Source organism: Amblyraja radiata, chromosome 13 (assembly GCF_010909765.2).
Source record: "Amblyraja radiata isolate CabotCenter1 chromosome 13, sAmbRad1.1.pri, whole genome shotgun sequence".
NCBI lineage: Eukaryota > Metazoa > Chordata > Chondrichthyes > Rajiformes > Rajidae > Amblyraja > Amblyraja radiata.
Genome location: NC_045968.1, coordinates 34,028,137 through 34,046,786, shown reverse-complemented (window position 1 = coordinate 34,046,786; position 18,650 = coordinate 34,028,137). Strand labels below are relative to the sequence as shown.

The 18,650-nt window shown below is 44.6% G+C and overlaps 1 protein-coding gene across 4 annotated transcripts in view; it reads left to right on the top strand.

Moving 5' to 3' along the window:
• Nucleotides 1-18,650, top strand: part of ccdc50 (coiled-coil domain containing 50) — a 70,039-nt gene that overhangs the window by 24,919 nt on the left and 26,470 nt on the right. For all 4 annotated transcript variants that reach the window (XM_033031700.1, XM_033031699.1, XM_033031698.1 and 1 more), the window contains exons 2-5: nucleotides 1,890-1,952; nucleotides 6,131-6,260; nucleotides 12,167-12,257; nucleotides 15,304-15,406. In XM_033031700.1, the coding sequence (XP_032887591.1) occupies nucleotides 1,890-1,952; nucleotides 6,131-6,260; nucleotides 12,167-12,257; nucleotides 15,304-15,406 (387 nt within the window). The remainder of the gene's footprint in view (nucleotides 1-1,889; nucleotides 1,953-6,130; nucleotides 6,261-12,166; nucleotides 12,258-15,303; nucleotides 15,407-18,650) is intronic.

The following is an 18,650-nucleotide window of genomic DNA, read 5'->3' as shown; positions in this document are numbered from 1 at the left end:
CTGCTCCAGGCCGCTGTCCTGTCAGTGACCTTTGACAAATCCCATGATTCCTTGCGTTTTTCGGAATACCGAACTGGCTTATTGTAGTTACATCATTGCCACGTGTACCTAGATACAGTGCATACAATCCAGTAAAATCATACTATACATAAGATTGAATAGATTTCTATTGAGGTAGTATACAAAGAGTCGCCACATTTCCAGCAGCATCTTGCAACTTTCAAGTATCAAGTTCTGAGGTCCAATCTTGGCCTGAAAGGCCCATTGTCCTGCTGGTGGCACTAGGTCGGTGATGTAGCGGTTGGCCATGCCTGGAGACGCGTTTTGTGATGTGATGAGAGGCGATGTGCATTCTGGAATATATTCCTCCTCCTCCTCACCAAGCCTCTTGGCTCCAGTCTGTGGGAACGAAAATGTTTAATACATAATCGAGTCCCAGATGACACAACATGTCTGGTCTGAGGAAGGGATTCAAATTCCTCAACCACAGACAGACGGGTGAGAATGCAAATGGAACTTTATTCAAAAGTCAGAACATATAGCAATGCAACATTCTATCAGTACTACACTGGTTTGTTGTGTGAGATAATGTGCTTGCATTGCACAAGAGTGAACCACCTGAGGGTTATATTCATATTATGGAATGGAATAATTGCCTCTATACTTGTTCCTGAAGGCAGAGCATTGTTTTTTCTTTCTTGGACTGATTTATCATCTGGGTAGCCAATTGAATTCATGCAATACAGTTTTGTCACTGTTTCTGCAGTGGAGTGAGCACTTAGATCCCATTGCTTCCTGTCAGGCCAGTACTTTACTCACTTGTTATTCATATCTTTCATCCATGCTTCTCCCCACTTCCTCACTTGCTGGAGCTCACTAACAGCCCATTACTGCCCAAGCCCAAGGAACTTGCTGTGTGTGATTTGGTGTATTTTACGAGGATATTGCCAGGCCTTCAAGGCCTGAACTATGGGGAAAGGTTGCAGAGGCGAGGACTTTATTCTTTGGAGTGCAGGAGGAGGGGTGATCTAATAGAGGTGTATAACATCATGAGGGGAATTGATAGGGTCTTTTACAGAATGCAGAGTCTTTTACCCAGAGTAGGGGAATCAAGGACCAGAGGACATAAGTTTAAAATGAGAGGGGGAATGATTTAATAGGATCCGAAGGGGCAACTCTTTCACAGAGGGTGGTGGGTATATATAACTAGCTGTCAAGGGAAATAGTTGAGACATTTAAAATATACTTTGACAGGTACATGGATTGGAAAGGTTTAGAGGGATATGGGCCAAATGCTGGCAGGTGGGACTAGTGTAAATGGGACTCTTGGTCAGCATAGATAAGTTGGGCTGTAGAGCCAGTTTCCATGCTGTATGCCTATGAGCATACAGGCTGTATGAGCAGTTAGGTAACACTCGATCTTACTCTGCTATCCAATATGATCCTGGTTGATTATCTAACTTCAGGTCCCGTTCTACCCTTGTATTCCTTAATTCCCTTGCACTATAAATCTCATGATCTTGGTCCAGCAATTGGCCACCCAATGCCTGTGGAGTGGAAATTTCCAAGGATTCACCATCCATTGCTGGAAGTGATTTCTTGGGACCTGATGATAAATGGCCTCTCTGTCTGATAACTTGCTTGTCAATCCTCTTGTATAAGGATGCAATCTCTCAACATTTACCTGATCAGTCCTGTTCTGAATTTAACGTTTTGGAGAATTCCTGCCATACAGTAAAATGTTCAATTCTTGCATATAACCCTTCTCTTGCCTTCTCTTGTCTGAAATCAAACAGGTGAGCCTAGGTTCTTGGTGGCTTTGAATCATCCACCACTCAGGGCTTGTACGTGCGTCGGGTTGGAGTTTAACCTTTAATTTTTTTTTTCAGTGTGTCGTCAGTTTGCAGTTCGCGAAGATCACAGCCTTGCCCACAATCTTCAGGAACAAGAGAGTGAGTATTATAAAAACACTTTGCTGCAGCATCGCAAAGCCCTCTCATGGGTGAACCTCTTGCCGACTGAAATATGTCTGGAGATAAAATGCTGTTGCTGATTATCGTGACTCTAATGATGTCGGAGTGGAGGCATGAGATAGTAGATGCTGGAATGTGGAGCAACAAACAATCTGCTGGAGGAACCCAATGGGTCGAGCAGCATCTGTGTTGGGGTGAGGGGGACAATATTTGTGTTGGGGGTTGAATTGACAACATTTTGGGTCAAGCCCTGCAATGCTCTCAGAATGTCCTGAAATTCTTTAAAGAAGAAAGCTCGCAGTCCTTACCCAGTCTGGACCTATATGTGCCTCAGTTCCTCACCAACCTTGGGGCAGCATGGTGATACAGCGATAGAGCTGCTGCCTTACAGCGCCAGTGACCGTGTGGGTTTTCCCCGGGTGCTCTGTCCAAAGACGTACAGGTTTGGAGATTAATTAGCTTTGTTAAAATTGTAAATTGTTCCTAGTGTCATTTACTAGGAACAATAATGCATGGTGGTGATCACTGGTCGGCACGGACTCAGTGGGCCGAGGGCGTGTTTCCGCACTGTATCTCTGAGCTAAACTAAACCTTGTTAACTCTGAATAGTCCTCTGAGGTGGCTGACTATATTGATGTAACCCAGTTTTGAAGAAGCTGCAGGCGGCACAGTGGCGCAGCGGTAGAGCTACTGCCTAACAGAGCCAGAGACCCAGATTCGATCCATACTATGGGTACTGTCTGTATGGAGTTTGCACGCTCTCCCCATGACCTACATGGATTTTCTCTGAGATCTTCAGATTTCCCCCACTCCAAAGATGTACAGGTTTGTAAGTTAACTGGCTTGGTATAAATGTAAAATTGTCCCTAGTGTGTGTAGAATAGTGTAAGTGTGCAGGGATCGCTGGTCGGCATGGACTCGGTGTGCCGAAGGGCCTGTTTCCACGCATCTCCAAAACTAAAACTATTAGGATTCCGAGCTGAAACGTCACCTATCCATGTTCTCCAGAGATACTGCCTGACCCACTGAGTTGAGCCTGAACCTTTTGTCTTTTTTTTAAAACTAGCATCTGCAGTTCCTTGATTCTAAACCGGTTTTATGTCCATTTCGTACTAGAATCTGATAACATTAATTTTGCCATTTTCTCTGTGAGATATTTCTTATTTAAAATAAGTTAATCGGAACTGTGGTATTGGTGATACTGATATATGTGGACTGCTGTATCTTCTTGTCATTTTTTTCCCTGGAAAGACAACAGAGTTCTAATCCTTTGCTGAGTGCAGCGTGGGGAGCTCATGTCACCCCCACCTGCTCCAAGAGTCTCAATTATTGTAAGAAGAGTTGAATATAGGTCAGGTCCTCAGTTAGTGCACAGCAGTGCCTGTCACAGATCTGGAAACATTTGATTTGTGAATACATTTGCATAAAACATCTCATGGACTGCACACTCCACATATTAGCCAAAAATAAATTACAAAAGCATCCATTTTAAAATATGTTAAACTGTGGAATTAGGTCAAATCAGAGTATTCCATTTTCAATTGCAAATCTTTGAAACAGGAGTTGAGTGCAGTTTGGGTCAGTCCGTTCAGAGTCAGGACCACAATATCTGAGCCCGCACCTGTTCGGGCAGCAGGGGTTATTACAAAAAGCTGTCATTAAAATTATCTCAGTGGGGAAAGGTTAAAACTAAAATCTTCATATTTACTTCAAGCGCTCAGACTTTGTGGGAGGCCGAACAGGCAAATCTGGAAGGACGACACAAGGGACTGCTAGTGCTGGAAACGGAAGCAAAAAAAGCAGAGTATCTGGAGGAACTCATCAGGTCATTCAGTCAACATTAGCATCAATGAGGGGTCCTGACTTAAAACGTTCTATGTCCATTCTCTCCACAGAGGCTGAGTTCCTCCAGCAGCTCCTTATTTTTACTGCTGCAGGAAAACATGGAAAGTCCTCAGCAGGTTAAGTAGTTAATCTATAGACAGAAAAGCATGTGACGTCTCATCAGAACAGGGAACGATTCAGTGACAAAGTACATTCTGGTGCAATGAAAGTGAGGAAATGAAGAGAGAATGAAAGTGGGGTTGTGTTTCACAGAGTGGAAAGCAGGAGTGATTAGATGACAATAGGGTATGAGACAAAGCAATGAATCAAGACAAAGTGGGGATGAAATTGGGGATCCATCTGCCTATCAAAAGTTCCCCTCACCTGTACACACCGATTACCTGCTAAGCTTTGACCTCCTAGCTTTCATCCCTACCCTCCCCTTCAATCAGACTGCAGAAGGGTCCCGATCCGAAACGTCACCCATCCATATTCTCCAGAGATGCTGCCTGACCCGTTGAGTTATTCCAGCACTTTGTGTCTTTCTTTGTGAACCAGCATCTGCAGTTCCGTGTGTCTGAGGTGGTTGAGCTTAGAGTCTATGCTGTAATGTGCAGAGTTAAAAGCCAAGGTGCTTTTCAAAATTGCTTTGAGGTATACTGGAACAGCAGGAGGCCGTGGTAAGTGGGTGATGGAAAGTTAGTGTTACTTGTGAAGACACATGGACGAAGAGGTGTTTTGGCAAACAGATAGTCATTCAATGACTGGGCTCCCCGAGGAGTATACACGAGTTCCTCCCTCGCCTCCACATTCACCAGATTCATAATTTAACATTCAATGATGCAACCGCCAAATACATTTCATCTCTCTCCCTCTTCCGCACAATATTTCAGTAATGCCCTAGCCCTGGAGACGACTCTTGCTTCATTTAACTTGTTACAGAAATTTATAAGCATTATAAAACCACTCCAGCTAAATCAAATTACCAGGCATCTGGCACCAGGGCCAGTGAATAGAGAAACTCAAGATTTCAAAAATATCCTTGAAGAGCTGTAATCTACAGGGCTATGGAACTAAATAATGAAAGTTAGGATGAGGTTGGGTTGCTGTTTTGTCTATTGATAAAGAGACGATGGGCTGAATGGTGTCCTGCATTGTGACACACCATCCATACACCAAGGCTGTAGATTCACCATCACCACACCAGCTGTAGATCCACCATCTACTCCAAGGTTGTAGATCCACCATGTACTCCAAAGCTGTAGATTCACTATCTATACACCAAGGCTGTAAATCCATCATCTGGACACCAGCTGCCGATTTGCCACCTACACACCAAGGTTGCAGTACAGTCTATGAGAATGCAGTGAGGTTCCCCAAACTCTCAAACCCACAGCCTGTGCAATCCAGAAAGATGAGAACTTCAGGGTACAGTGTACGCCTCCAAAAAAAAATTTCAACTTGTACTTCTGATGTGTGAGCATTATGACGATGTTACGTACAGTGAAGGGCCCAGGATTTCTTGTTCTTTTTTTCCTATAATAAGTACATTTTTGCTTGGGATACCAGGATGTATTTTCTATGACTAGTTTCCTGAAGGAAAAGAGCTCCTTCCGTCTCAAGTCCGGCTGTGAGGACAAAGAGCAATATCTTGGGCGCAGTACCTTTCCGTACTGCACAAGGCAATTCGGTCGGCATAGACGAGTGGGGCGTCGGACACAACACCAGGTTACAATTGCAGCCCAGTTGCAGCTCCCCCTGGCAGACCAATCTATGAGTCTCAATGGGGGAGCAAATGGGCAAATTCAGCATTCTAAATCTTTCTCAATCCTATGGTTTGTTTGAAAATCCCCGTGCTGAAATTTTGGAAAATTTCAGACTCGAGGAATTGCAGATTTAATTGGACTATCGGATTTCAACGTTACATCCTGTAATAAATGTTATAGCCTTTATCCTTTATCTGCATTATGGATGGCTTGATTGGAATCATGTATAGTCTTTTATTTGACTGGGTAGCATGCAAACCAATGTTTTTCACTGTACCTCGGTACACATGACAATAATAAATTAAACATGCTGGTTTATAAAATGTGGCACATTGCTAGAGTAACTTAGCACACCGGATGCTGTATGACATGCTGAATTACTCCAGCATTTTGTGTCTTTTGTGATTATTTCAGTTGAAACAGTTTGAATCGTTGGTATTAGCCAGTGTGAAATATATTTATATATTTTGTCATGAAATGGGCGCATGATTGAGATGTTGAGTTGTTTGCGTATTTGGTGAATGAGAGGACATGTAATTATAACTTGATTTTCTGCCACTTTCCCAGTTGAGCATCACTTGGCATCGAACGTGCAGCGAAACCGCTTGGTTCAGAATGATCTGCAGGTGGCCAAGAAGCTACAAGAGGAGGAGAATAGGAAAGCCCAAATCCGCCTTCAGAGGCACCAGCGAGAAATGTAAGCAATGGTGCATCACTGCTTGTAAACAACCGTGGGGAAATGGGAGAGGGTGCAGGTACAGCATGCTTCTAACCTCCCTATTACCGTCACCAGGGCTGATCAACCAAATCAATACTGTGTTCCAGCTTTCTCCCTCTCGTGGGAAAACCATCTCTCATTTGACTACATTTCATGACTTAGCTTCATGGTAGAGAATTCTGCAGGTTCACCACTCTTGACAGTGGAGGCCCAATGCTAATTTGAGGAACAGCGCCTCAAATTTTGTTTGGGTAGTTTACAACCCTGCGGTATGAATATTGACTTCTCTAACTTCAAGTATTCCTTGCTTTCCCTCTCTCTCCATCCCTCCCCATCCTACTTCTCTGACCAGTCTGATTGGCCTCCTGATTAAATTTTTTCTTTGTATGCTTTGTTGTCACCTTCCCTTAGCTAACAATGATCTATTCTATATGACTGGCAATCACTAAGGCGCAGAGTTAAGTTGTGTAACAGCTGCAGGGTAGAAGCTATTCCTGAACCTGCTGGTCCGACAACGGAGAGACCTGTAGCGCCTCCCGGATGGGAGGAGGGTAAACAGTCTGTGGCTGGGGTGAGAGCAGTCCTTGACGATGCTTCGCAGACATCGCTTGCTCTGGACAGACTCAATGGAGGGGAGTGAGGAACCGGTGATCCGTTGGGCAGTTTTCATCTAATCTGTGCACAGTGCAGTTCTCTTTGCTTCATTATTTTCAGTGAGATTTCTATCTCAGTCAGTCATTCAGTGTGGAAACTGGCCCTGCAGCCTAACTTGCCAACCCTGACCATCTACACAAGTCCCACCAGCCGGCATTTGGCCCATATCCCTCTCAACCCATCCTATCCATTTACCTGTCTAAATGTTCCTTAAAATTTGGATAGTACCTGCCTCGACTACCTCCTCTGTCACCTTGTTCCATACACCCACCACCCTTATGTAAAAAAAAAATCCAGTTGATGTTTCTCTCACTTGTAAATCTACCATGAATCTGACCATTCTCTCAGTTTGCCCACTTTCTCTGTACCCGCGAGCCTTCCTCTCCCACCCTGCTTTTGCATCTCCACAAACGTGGAAACTTAATTCCCACGTTCAAATCTATCTATATACACAACTAAAACACTGATCTTGTGCTCTTCCGGTTTGCGTGGTTTTTCAATTTGCGCAAAAACGGTACGAGATAGCACTACAATTTTTTGCCACCTTACTCACCATTCGCCTGTGCTGCAATTGAAATAAGTTTTGTTCCAATCGATGGTATATTTTAAAAGTTATTAAGGTTTAAAAATCTTTAAAACCACTCATACGCAGATTGGTCTCCTCTCCTGTCTGTCAACCCCGCTCAGATTGGTCTCCTCTCCTGTCAGTCAATGCGACACCCCTTCCTGCACCGCGGCCTCTCCCGCCTCACTCACAAACTCCTCTCTCCTCTCCTCACAGTAACTTGTCTACCGTCTCCCCCACCACTGGCGGCGGCGGCCACGGGGGTGCAGGGTAGGGGCTGGGTTCAGTGGAGGCCCTGGTCCTGTGTCTCTCCCTTACTCGCCCCTCTCCCCCGCCCGCCCTCTGCAGCAATGGCAGATCCATCTACCCGTCCCCACGGGTGAATTGCTGCGACCATCCGTCTCCTCCGCCACTGCTGCGGTAACTCACCCTCACGGAGGAGATCTCCTTTGCCAGCTCGTCGAAACGCGTGGTGCCCACCGTGACCAACACCGACTCCATCCCCCCGGCGGCCGCAGCAAGCACGCAGGCAGGTGGGCAGGGCGGGGACAGGCCGAGCGGCGGCTGAGCTGGAGTGGGCAAAGGGAGGGATGGAGAGTCTGGTTGCATGGTGGCCGAGCAGTTTGACATGCACACGCACGCCCGCCCGCCTGCCTGCAGGGAGGGAGTGACTGAGGGTAGTGGAAACGAGAGGGAGGGAGAGGTAAGGGAAGGATTGGGGAGGGGAGGAAGAGAGGGAAGGTGGAGGGGGAGGGAGTGCTGGGTGATGAGGGGAAACGTGCCTGCGCAGTTGGGGGCTATGCATGAGTGGTGGAATATTGCGTTGGGGGGTTGCGTCTGGGGAACGGGTGAGTAGTGGAATATTGCGTTGGGGTAGCAGACCCAATGGGTCTGCACTTAGTCTAGTGATTAATAAATATTGCAAACGGAAAGAGTTCAGGCAGGGTATGGTGAACAAAGGGTGGTTTAGATAAGACCATAATTTGACATTGAGAGCTTGCAGGAGATGACTGCAGAGAGTGTTGGGGTCCTTCCTGCTCTTTCAACCACTGTCGGCATACTTCACACGCCTCTACACTTGCCCTTCCACTGAGATTAGGGCTTGGCGATCCTTGTGCAAGCTTCCAGCATTAAACTATTAGGATAAAAATGACAAGTTGTCGAAAGCCTTGACCAATTTGGCTTGAGGTTATATTAATGAATAAAACGTTCTTTAATAACACCTTTATTTGGTGTGACTGTGCATTGATTGCAGCATAGACCTGGTGCAGCCAGTTAACAAAACGTTATCAGTGTTATCTCAGATCATTGCATTGCCTCCAACACATGTCCCATCGCTTCAACAGAGCATCGTACATACTGCACAGAGCTGTGATCATACTGACCAAATCCAGGTGCAAGTTGCAGGCTCCAATTCCAAATGGTTCTCCTCAACTGAATTTAAAATCACAGTCATAGCATTTGACAATACTGTTGCTGGGATTTAAATAAAGAAATTCTCATCCTGAGCATAATAGTTTTTATCAGGGCCATATTCTTTCCCTATTCTGACATTAAACTCCGTTCAGGGCAGGAGGGACTAATCTGATGTTTGTGCCAGTACCAGGAGTACTTGCTAAGATCTGACTGTTTGGGAAATTGACCAAGTCACATTGATGTATTCCTGGGGATGTGTGTGGGTGGCCAGCCATGTAGTGGGACAATGTTGGCAGGGACCGTTGGCCTTAACTTGGTTTGGATTTACCTTGCAGTGTAAGGAGAACATGGCCCATCTGGATTCTCGTTACTCACAGGAGGGATTTAAATTAGTATTGTTCTTGTACAACCCCTGCAGGTTCTACTATTTCATCAGTTCCTACATATTTAAGATGAGAGGTTCTATTAAGTCTCAGAGATCAAGGCAATTGAGAATATGGCCACACTCTCTTTGTCCCACCAGGTCCATGTTGACCATCAAATACTCATGTACTAATTCTACAGTAATCTAAGTCAACTCTTCCAAATTCTACTGCCTCGCCAACCACGTAGGGTCATTTATGGAGGCCAATTTACCTACCAAACTGCACATCTTTGAGATATGGAAGGAAACCGGACGGCTCAGTGTAACTCCATGTGGTCACGGAGAAAGTGCCAACTTCACGTCGGTGATACAGCAGGTCAGATTGAACCTGGGTTGCTGGAGTGGTTAGGGAGCAAGTCTACAAGCTACGCTCCATGTTATAGGTCAATTCAAGAATAATCAGATTGTGGAATAGATCATAAAGTGAGGAGGCTGAGTTGAAGTCCTCAAACGCTTCTGCTGCACCATGCACCAGAGTCTGAAAAAGGGTTCTGATCTGAAATGTCACATCCTTTTTCTCCAGAGATGCTGCCTGATCTGCTGAGTTACTCCAGCACTGTCTGTCTATCTGCTGCACCATGCTTATCTCAAGTCCCATGCGCTCCTGCCCTCCCTCCCTCCCTCCCTCCCTCCCTCCTCCCTTCCCCGGCCACAATCCATCAGCTCCACCTCCGCTCAAATAATTTTCATTCTGATTCATTTTGCACTTCCTAATATTACCACCTGCCCCACAATTAAACAGCCATCGAGAGTGAAAGCTGTTACAAACTGTTTTCACCGATGAATTGGCCGATTTACATGTTTTGAATGTGATTTGTTAATACAGTCATTGGTTCTGTAGTCTTTAGAATGAATGAAAATATGATATCTAATTTAAATTTCACGTGCGCAGCCAAAGTACAACAGCAGGGGATGCAGTTTCATTGGCAAATCAAAAGACAGGGCATGTGGGATTCTGATAAATGGTACAAAAAGTGCATGCCATCTTTCACGAAAAATCATGCATGCTGGAGAGGTGTTGCAGGTTTGGAAAACTGCCACAGTGATACCCATATTCAGAAAGGGTCAGAGGCAAAAACAAGTCACCATAAGGTTGTTAGCAAATTGATAATTGTTAGAAAAATGCTGAGATCAATTACAGTAGAGTGTTAGAATGTAATAATCTGATCAAGTGGAGTAAGCACAGCATGTCTGACAAATTTAATGGACTATAGAGCTTTGCAGCGTTGTAACAGGCCCTTCGGCCCAACTTGCTTACACTGACCAACATGTCCCACCTGCCTGCGTTGGGCCCACATTCCTCTAAACCTGTCATATCCATGTACCTGTCCAAATATACCTCTCTGAGTATTTTGAGGAAGTATCAGTAAGAGTGACAGGTGAGAGCTAGTAGATGTGATATATTTTGATTTTCAAAAGGTATTCAACAAGGTGCCACCCAAAGTTATTTGCAACATAAGAGCTCACGATGTTGGAGATAATGTATTCACACACATCCTGTGATCTGTGGAGAGTGAGCAGGAAGGGGTGGAGAGTAGGGTTTGTGTACAGATTGGCATGAATCCAGAGTTGGGCTGCAGCTGTTTGCTGTAATATTCACAATCCAGCAGAAGGGAGTTATCTGCTGCAGCTAAATTTACAGATGTAAAAAGGGGAGAAGCATTGGGGAGGCGAGTATGAGGAGGCAAATAAAACACTTTTGACTATTGGTATCATTTGCAAGTAGATTAAAAGTTGCGCGAATGGGGGAAAAAAAGGTTGGGAAATGAAATGTAACATAATGGGGAAAAATCTTCATTTTGGAAGGAAGAACAATGTAGCAGATTATCATTTGAATGGAGAAAGGATGCAGAAAGCTACAGTGCAAAGAGATTTAATTACTTGAAATGAAACACAGCGGGTAGGCATGAAGGCTAATGGACTGAAGCCTTGAGCTTCAAGGTGCTGGAGTACAACACTGGCAACTATACACAGCACCATGGAGGCCACATCTTGAATACTATGTAGAGCTATTGTTCCCTAATTTAAGTAAACATATAATTATGGAGGTTGTACAAGGTTCACGGAGATAGTTCTGGATAAGGAGGGATTATCTTAATAGGGAAGATTTTAAAGGTTGGATCTGAATTAATTGGGGTTCAGATGAGAGGCATTTTGACTGAAATAGGCAACATTTCATCAAAGGTTTTTCAGGCTAAATGAGAGTTGAGAACCAGAGGGACCTACTCTTAGATTAAGCGGTGCTCGTTTGAGGAAGAATTTGTTCTCACAGTCTGGAATTCCTTGACCCAGCTGACGAGGCTGAATCCTTGAATCTATTCAAAGCTGAAGATAGACACAAAATGCTGGAGTAACTCAGCAGGTCAGGCAACATTTCTGGAGAAAATGAATAGTTGACATTCTGGGTCGGAACCCTTCTTCAGACTGAAAATAAACTGACATGGTCTGCCTGACCCACTAAGTAATCCAGCATTTTCCTTTATCTTTGGTATAAACCAGCATCTGCAGTTCCTTCTTACACTATTCAAAGCTAAGATAGAATTTTAATCAGTACAGAATCTTACTGAAAAACCTACTCTTGTCCTATTTCTTATGATGCTAAGAATTGATCTATGTGAATTTGTCTCACCTGCCTTGTCATATTTAAGGCAATGCTTTTAAACCACACTTCATCTGGGTTCTGTGGGGAAAGATAACCTTTAAGTGCCAGCTCTTGCTCCAAAGACTCAATGGAATTGCGATGCATAAACCTGAGGTTCTGATGGTATTGTCGTCAGATAACTTTGCCATGGTTCTTCTCTTGACTGCTTGTGTCCGATGTTGCAGGGAGCACCATGACAATCAGATGGCTCAGGTGATTCAGGACGAGCTGTCTCTGGAAAATGAGAAAAGACGGCGCCAGGAGGAAAAGGATGAGGTAGGCACCAGGGAATGGCAGTAACTTTGTGCTTCAATGTTCTGGATTTCCAGCAAGGCACTGCATCTGGGATCAGTGGCAGTTCCTCAAGCCAATAAAATGGCTGTATAAAATTCACAGCACATTATTCCTGATGAGAATTCTGAACTTGGTTCTATTTTTATTAAAGATATACATTCTCCCACTTTTCAGCCCCAGTTCTGGAGACTGTTTTTTGGAGGCATAAGAAAAAAAGACTATGTTTTTGGAGGCATAAGAGACTGCAGAAAGTGGAATCTGTAGCAAAGGAGAGCAGCTGAAGGAAGGCAGCATCTGTGAAGGGAAATGCACAGTCGATGTTTCAAATCAAGACCCTTAATCTAGACGAGTAGATGAGAAGTAGCCAGTATAAAGAGATGGGGGAGGAACAAAGGAGGAAGATCTAGCAAGTGATAGGTCGAGGGTGGCACAGTGACGCAGCCGGTAGAGCTGCTGCCCCACAGCACCAGATACCTGGGTTCAATCTTGACCTCGGGTGCTGTCTGCGTGGAGTTTGCACATTCTTTCTGTGACTGCTTGGGTCTACTTTGGTTGGTCCAGTTTCTTCCCGCATCCTAAAGATGTGTTTATTTGTAGGTTAATTGTCCTCTGTAAATTGCTCCTTGTGTGTAGGAAACGGATGAAAAAGTGGGATAACATAGAACTAGTATAGTTTAGAGATACAGTACGGCCCAACGAGTCTGCGCCGTCCAGAGATCCAAGCGCACTAACACTATCCTACACACTTGGTACAATTTTTACCAAGGCCTGTACATCTTTGGAGTGTGGGAGGAAACCAGAGCTCCCAGAGAAAACGCACGCAGGCCACCGGAAGAACGCACAAACTCTGTATAAACAGTACCCGTAGTCAGGATCGAAGCTGGCTCTCTGGCGCAGTACGGCAGCATCACTACCGCTGCACGACCACGCTGCCCTCCAAAACCACCGTGAACGGGTGATCAATGGTCGGCATGAACTCGGTGGGCCGAAGGGCCTGTTTCAATGCTGGATCTCTCAACCAAACTAAAACATTGTTGGTGAGGAGGGATTGATTGGCAGACAGAGTCCGATGAGGGAGGCAAGGGGCGAGATGGTAGGTGAAGAACAAAAGGCTACAGATTCTTGGAATCTTAGGAAAGGAATGTGATGAGTGGAACCAATTAAAGTACGGGCAGATGGGAACAGCAGAGGAAAGGGAGGGGTGAGCAGTAGGAAGTATCAGTGGGAGAAGTGGTGGGGGAGAAAGGATCCAGGGTGATATGGGCATGGGATGGGCTGTGAGAGAGAGGATCGATGGTCCTCTCACCCTCTTCTTCCCACCTTAACTCCCTCCCCTACTCCCTATCATCCTGTTATGGGTGTGAGAACATGGGTAGGTCAGAATGAGAGAGAAAAGGACCTGTTCCACATGACGATTTTTTTTCGGCGACTGTCGGCGTCATATCAGTGTCGGCAAAAGATTTTGAACATTTCAAAATCCAGCAGCGACAAAAAAATGTTGCGACACCTGAAAAAACACAGCGCGTCATACGTCATCATGCCACGTCACCGCCGCATCACGCCGCAAATATTTCCGTGACCTAATACGTCAATCAATGTTGCCGGCAATCGCCGAAAAAAATCGACAAGTGGGACAGGCCCTTAAGGGATACACAGGAGAAGGTGCAGAGGAGAATCTCTGAGATGTTGGCTGGAATCATTTCAGTAATGAGAGGGTGGGTTTGTTTTCCATGGAGGAAAGGACGCTAACTGGAGCTGGTAGAGTAGAGTGAATAGAATAGATATGAAGAAACATTTCCCTTAGCAAAGATAAATGTGGACCGCGCTGCCCGAATAGGTGATGGAACTCTCGCAACAGTCCAGCAGGAATTTGTTAAATCTGAAAATCTGAAGAAGGTCCTGATCCGAAATGTGGCCTATCCATTTCCTCCACAGATGCTGCTTGACCCGCTGAGTTACACCAGCACTTTATACGTTTTGCTCAACACTCCAGCATTTGTAGTTTGTTGTGCCTCCTTAATCAATATTAGTTAATCTTCTCAATCAAGCACTACAGGACAAAGGACATTTATTGTCACATACACCAATTGGTACAGTGAAATTTGAGTTACATGCAACACACAAATAAGATAAAACACAACACTGTAGAATTTAACATAAAACATCCCCCACAGCGGAATCAACGTTTCCCCACTGTGAGGGAAGGCAATAAAGTTTATTTATTTGTTCTATTATTTATTTCGAACAGAATAAAAGAATAAAAGGCGAGTGTGAAACAGCATACAAAAAACAAAACAAGAATATTTATAAAGTGTCATAAACAATATCTATAAATAAATGAAATCGTATATGTCCGAAAAGGAGCAGGAAGAAGCCAAAGCTTATTAATTCCCACCCCTTATTCAACTGCTTGTAATTATCTTATACAAATTTAGCAGCTATATGTACACCATATGTACACCAGCCACTATATGTACACCAAATTATTTACATTTATACACTAATCAAATATTTACAAAGCCAAACAAAAAAGAAAAGTTCAGTCCTCTTCCTCATGTTCACCCGTGGTCGGAGCCTATTGAGGCCTCCTCAGTCACCACAACGGCGGCCCGATGTTTCAGGCCCTCTCGTCGGGATGGTGAAACTCCGACGTCGGAACGGAAGAACGTCTCAGCGGCTTGGAGTTTCCGAATTGGCCGCTTTAGGTTCCTTTAGAGCATAGGTTTAAGGTGAGAGAGGAAAGATTTAACATGCACTTGAGGGGCAACTGCATTTACAGACCTGTTATGCTGCTGCAGGTAAGAATTTAATTGTTCTATTTCTTCAGTACATATGGGTACATATGACCATTAAACATTCTTAACTCTTGAACTTTTCTCACAGAGGATGGTGGGTATATGGAATGATCTGCCAGAGCAGGTAGTTGAGGCAGGTACTATAAACAACTGTGCAAATGTTTTCAGATTTGTGCAGTGTTGCCATTACTTTCTGGGATGCAGCCTCATCTCTCTCTAACCCCCTCACTCAGGCAATTGCACGTAAACTCCAAGAGAAGGAGGAAAAACTACGACGGAAACACCAGCAGGCTGTCGACCGTGAACCATCGGAGGCTGTCTTTGAGGGAAATGGAGGTAATGATTCCAAGTACGTTCTGGTGACTTGAATAAAATTGATTGGGCAGGGCTGTGTTGGGTAAAACACTGCCGTCAAATGAGTTAGTTCGACCAGAGGGACTCACTCTGCTTGCTAAATTGAAGCTTCGTGAAGATTTGGCTATGGGATCAACTGTAAATTCAAGATTGTGGCTTGTTTTCTGAGACAGCTGATTAGAGATGCTCATTCATCATCCTGAGAACAAGGAGAAAAAGTATCTGGAGTAACGTGAAAGGCACTATATTCTGGGATGATGTCTTGATCCTGGGAGCTTCACGGGACCCAGCAGTTGAGCTTGTTTAATCAGCTACGTGGTGGTGTGTGGTGACTGGAAGCTGCTGGGGGAACTTGCTGGCACTGTGCCCCTGTTGATCAGGGCCTGGTGGTGTAATAGGTGCTTGGTGATGGGTTTGTGATGGAAATCAGCAAATGTTAAGGAAACTGGCTGATCATCCCAATGCTAACTGCATGTTGAGATTTGTGAAGATCATGATTGGAAACTATGGAATAACCTTGACACCGTGATCCTTCTGTACATTCCTCGACGTTCGCCAGCCTCTACTCTGATCTACGCCTGCTGGTTCATCGTTTCTATCTTATTTGTGTCTTTTTTTTGCATGTTGTTTCTTGCTAGTTTTGTTGTTTGTTACCATGTGTTCCACCCCTACATCCAACTTGAACAGTTCCCTACCCATACAATACCTACAATCAAAGAGTCATAGAGTCTTACAGAGTGGAAACAGGATTTGATCCAACTTGCCCACACAGGCCAATATGGCCCATCTACTATCGGTATATGAGTAAATTGCCCCTAGTGTGTGTAGGATAGTGTTAATGTGCGGGGATCGCTTTACAGCGCGGACTCGGTGGGACGAAAACTAGACTACTGTAGCGGCCTGGACGAGGTCAGGAAAAGGCCAGACCCAAGGAGTGGCCTAACCCCCAGGGACCGCCACACTACCCTATTTACCTGTGATGCCACTTTCAACAAACTGTGTACCTGTACTCCTCGATCCCTCTGCTCTACAACACTCCCCAGAGCCCAACCGTTCACTATGTAGGTTCTGCCCATGATAATACTGCCAAAATGCAACACCTCACATTTCTCTGTATTAAATTCCATCAACCATCCCTCAGCCCACCTGCCCAACCGATCCAGATCCTGCTGCAATTTTTGACAACCATCTGCACTATCCATAATACCACCCACTTTTGTGTCATCTGCACACTTGCTAACCATGCATGAACGCTCTCATCCAAATCATTGATACAGATGACAAACAGCAAATGGGCCCAGCACCGAACCCTGAGGCACACCACCAGTCTCAGGCCTCCAGTCCGAAAAGCAACCTTCCACCATCACCTTCTGCTTCCTTCTATGAAACCAATGTTCTATCCATTGAGCTATTTCTCGTTGAATCCCATGGGATCTAACCTTCCAGAGCAGCTTACCTTGTCAAACTCCATAATATTATCCATGTATACAACGTCTACAAGTCTGCCTTCATCGACCTTTTTGGCCACATCCACAAAAAATCCTCCGATTCATGAGATAGGACCTACCACGTACAAAACCATTTTAACTATCCCCAATAAACCCTTGTCCATCTTAGTGCATGTATATCCTATCCCTCAGAATACTCTCTTGCAATTTCCCAACTACAGGCTCACTGGCCTGTAGTTAGTTTCTAGCCTTTTCTCTGCAGCCCTTCTTGAATAGAGGCACAATATTTGCCTCCCTCCAGTCTTCCAGCACCTTGCCTGAATTTAACAACGACTTATAAACCTCCACGAGGGCGCCTGCAATTTCCTCTCTAGCTTCTCACACCGTTCTCCGATGTATCTGATCAGGCCCGGGAGATTTGTCTATCTTCATACTTGTCAGGATCTTCAGCACCTGTTTAACCGTTATACTGACTGCACTCACGACACTTCCAGTGACTATCCCAAGATCCTCCGTCCTCCCATTTTTCCCCATGGTAAAAACAGAGGAGAAATACCCATTGAGGACCTTGCCCTCTCCTGTGTGTCCACCCAGAGTTGACTGCTTTAATTCCTGAGGGGTCCCACTCTCTCTGTCTCTGGTTACCCTTTTCCCCTTTATGCTTATAAAATCTCTTGGAAATATCTTTAATGCCAAAAGCCAGTGCTATCTCCTATCCCCTTTTTGCCCTTCTGATTAGCTTACTTCTTAGTTCCCAAAACTCCTCCAGGTAAACACTTGATTCCAGCTGCCTATACCTGTACCATGCCTCCTTCTTAGTCTTGACCAAAGCCTCAATTTCCCTCGTCATCCAGACTTCCTTACGTTTTCCTGCCTTGCCCTTCACTCTAACAGGGACGTGCATGTCCTGAACTCTTGTCAGCACAGATTTAAAAACATCCCACTTTCCCAACATCCCTTTTCCAGCAACCTATTCCAATCAACCTGAGTGAGTTCCTGTCTCATACCTTCAAATTTGACCTTGCCCCAATTTAGCATTTTAACTCGTCTTGGATTTATCTTAAGGAATCAACACTCTGGTGAATCTGAGGCAATTAGACAGAACAAAACCAGGAAGTACTGGAGATATTCAGCAGGTTCGGTAGCATTTGTGCAGAAAAAAAGCAGTTCATATTCTGGGTCCTTTGAACAGATGACACCAAGAGGAAATGGTGCATGTAATAGCCCTGATATTAAATAATAGGGGTAAAGGTAGCAGACCAGAAGAATCTGTGCTCAAAATAAAGTTGTGGGGTAGAACAAGGAAGTAGCAAGGGTTAGTAAACATTAGGTGTTGTATATGTCCACAAGCAGTATATAGTATAGTAAATGATGTATATACTGTTTACAATATATATCTCTCTAAAGCAAAAGGAAGCATCCGGAAGTGTGGTCTAGCCATGAATATTGAGAACTTGGTGCTCAAAGGAAAAGGCTTATAATGTCACCAAATAAAACATTAAGCCCAAGGATTGGCAGAATTGACAAAATCTATTCACTATACTTCGGTACATGTGACAATAAAACTAAACTAAACTAAATTTCAGAACTCAGTAGGGAACCATGGAAGGAGAGGGGGAAAGTTGAATTCAAGGGTAGGTTTGAGCGAAACAGTAAGACAAACAGAGCGTCTGTCGGGATGCAGCAGGGGAAAGAGTTGACAAAGTAAATATGGGCCCCATTAAACTGAGTTTGTATGAGGGAGAACAGAAACTGCCATATGCATGTGCAAGGGCATG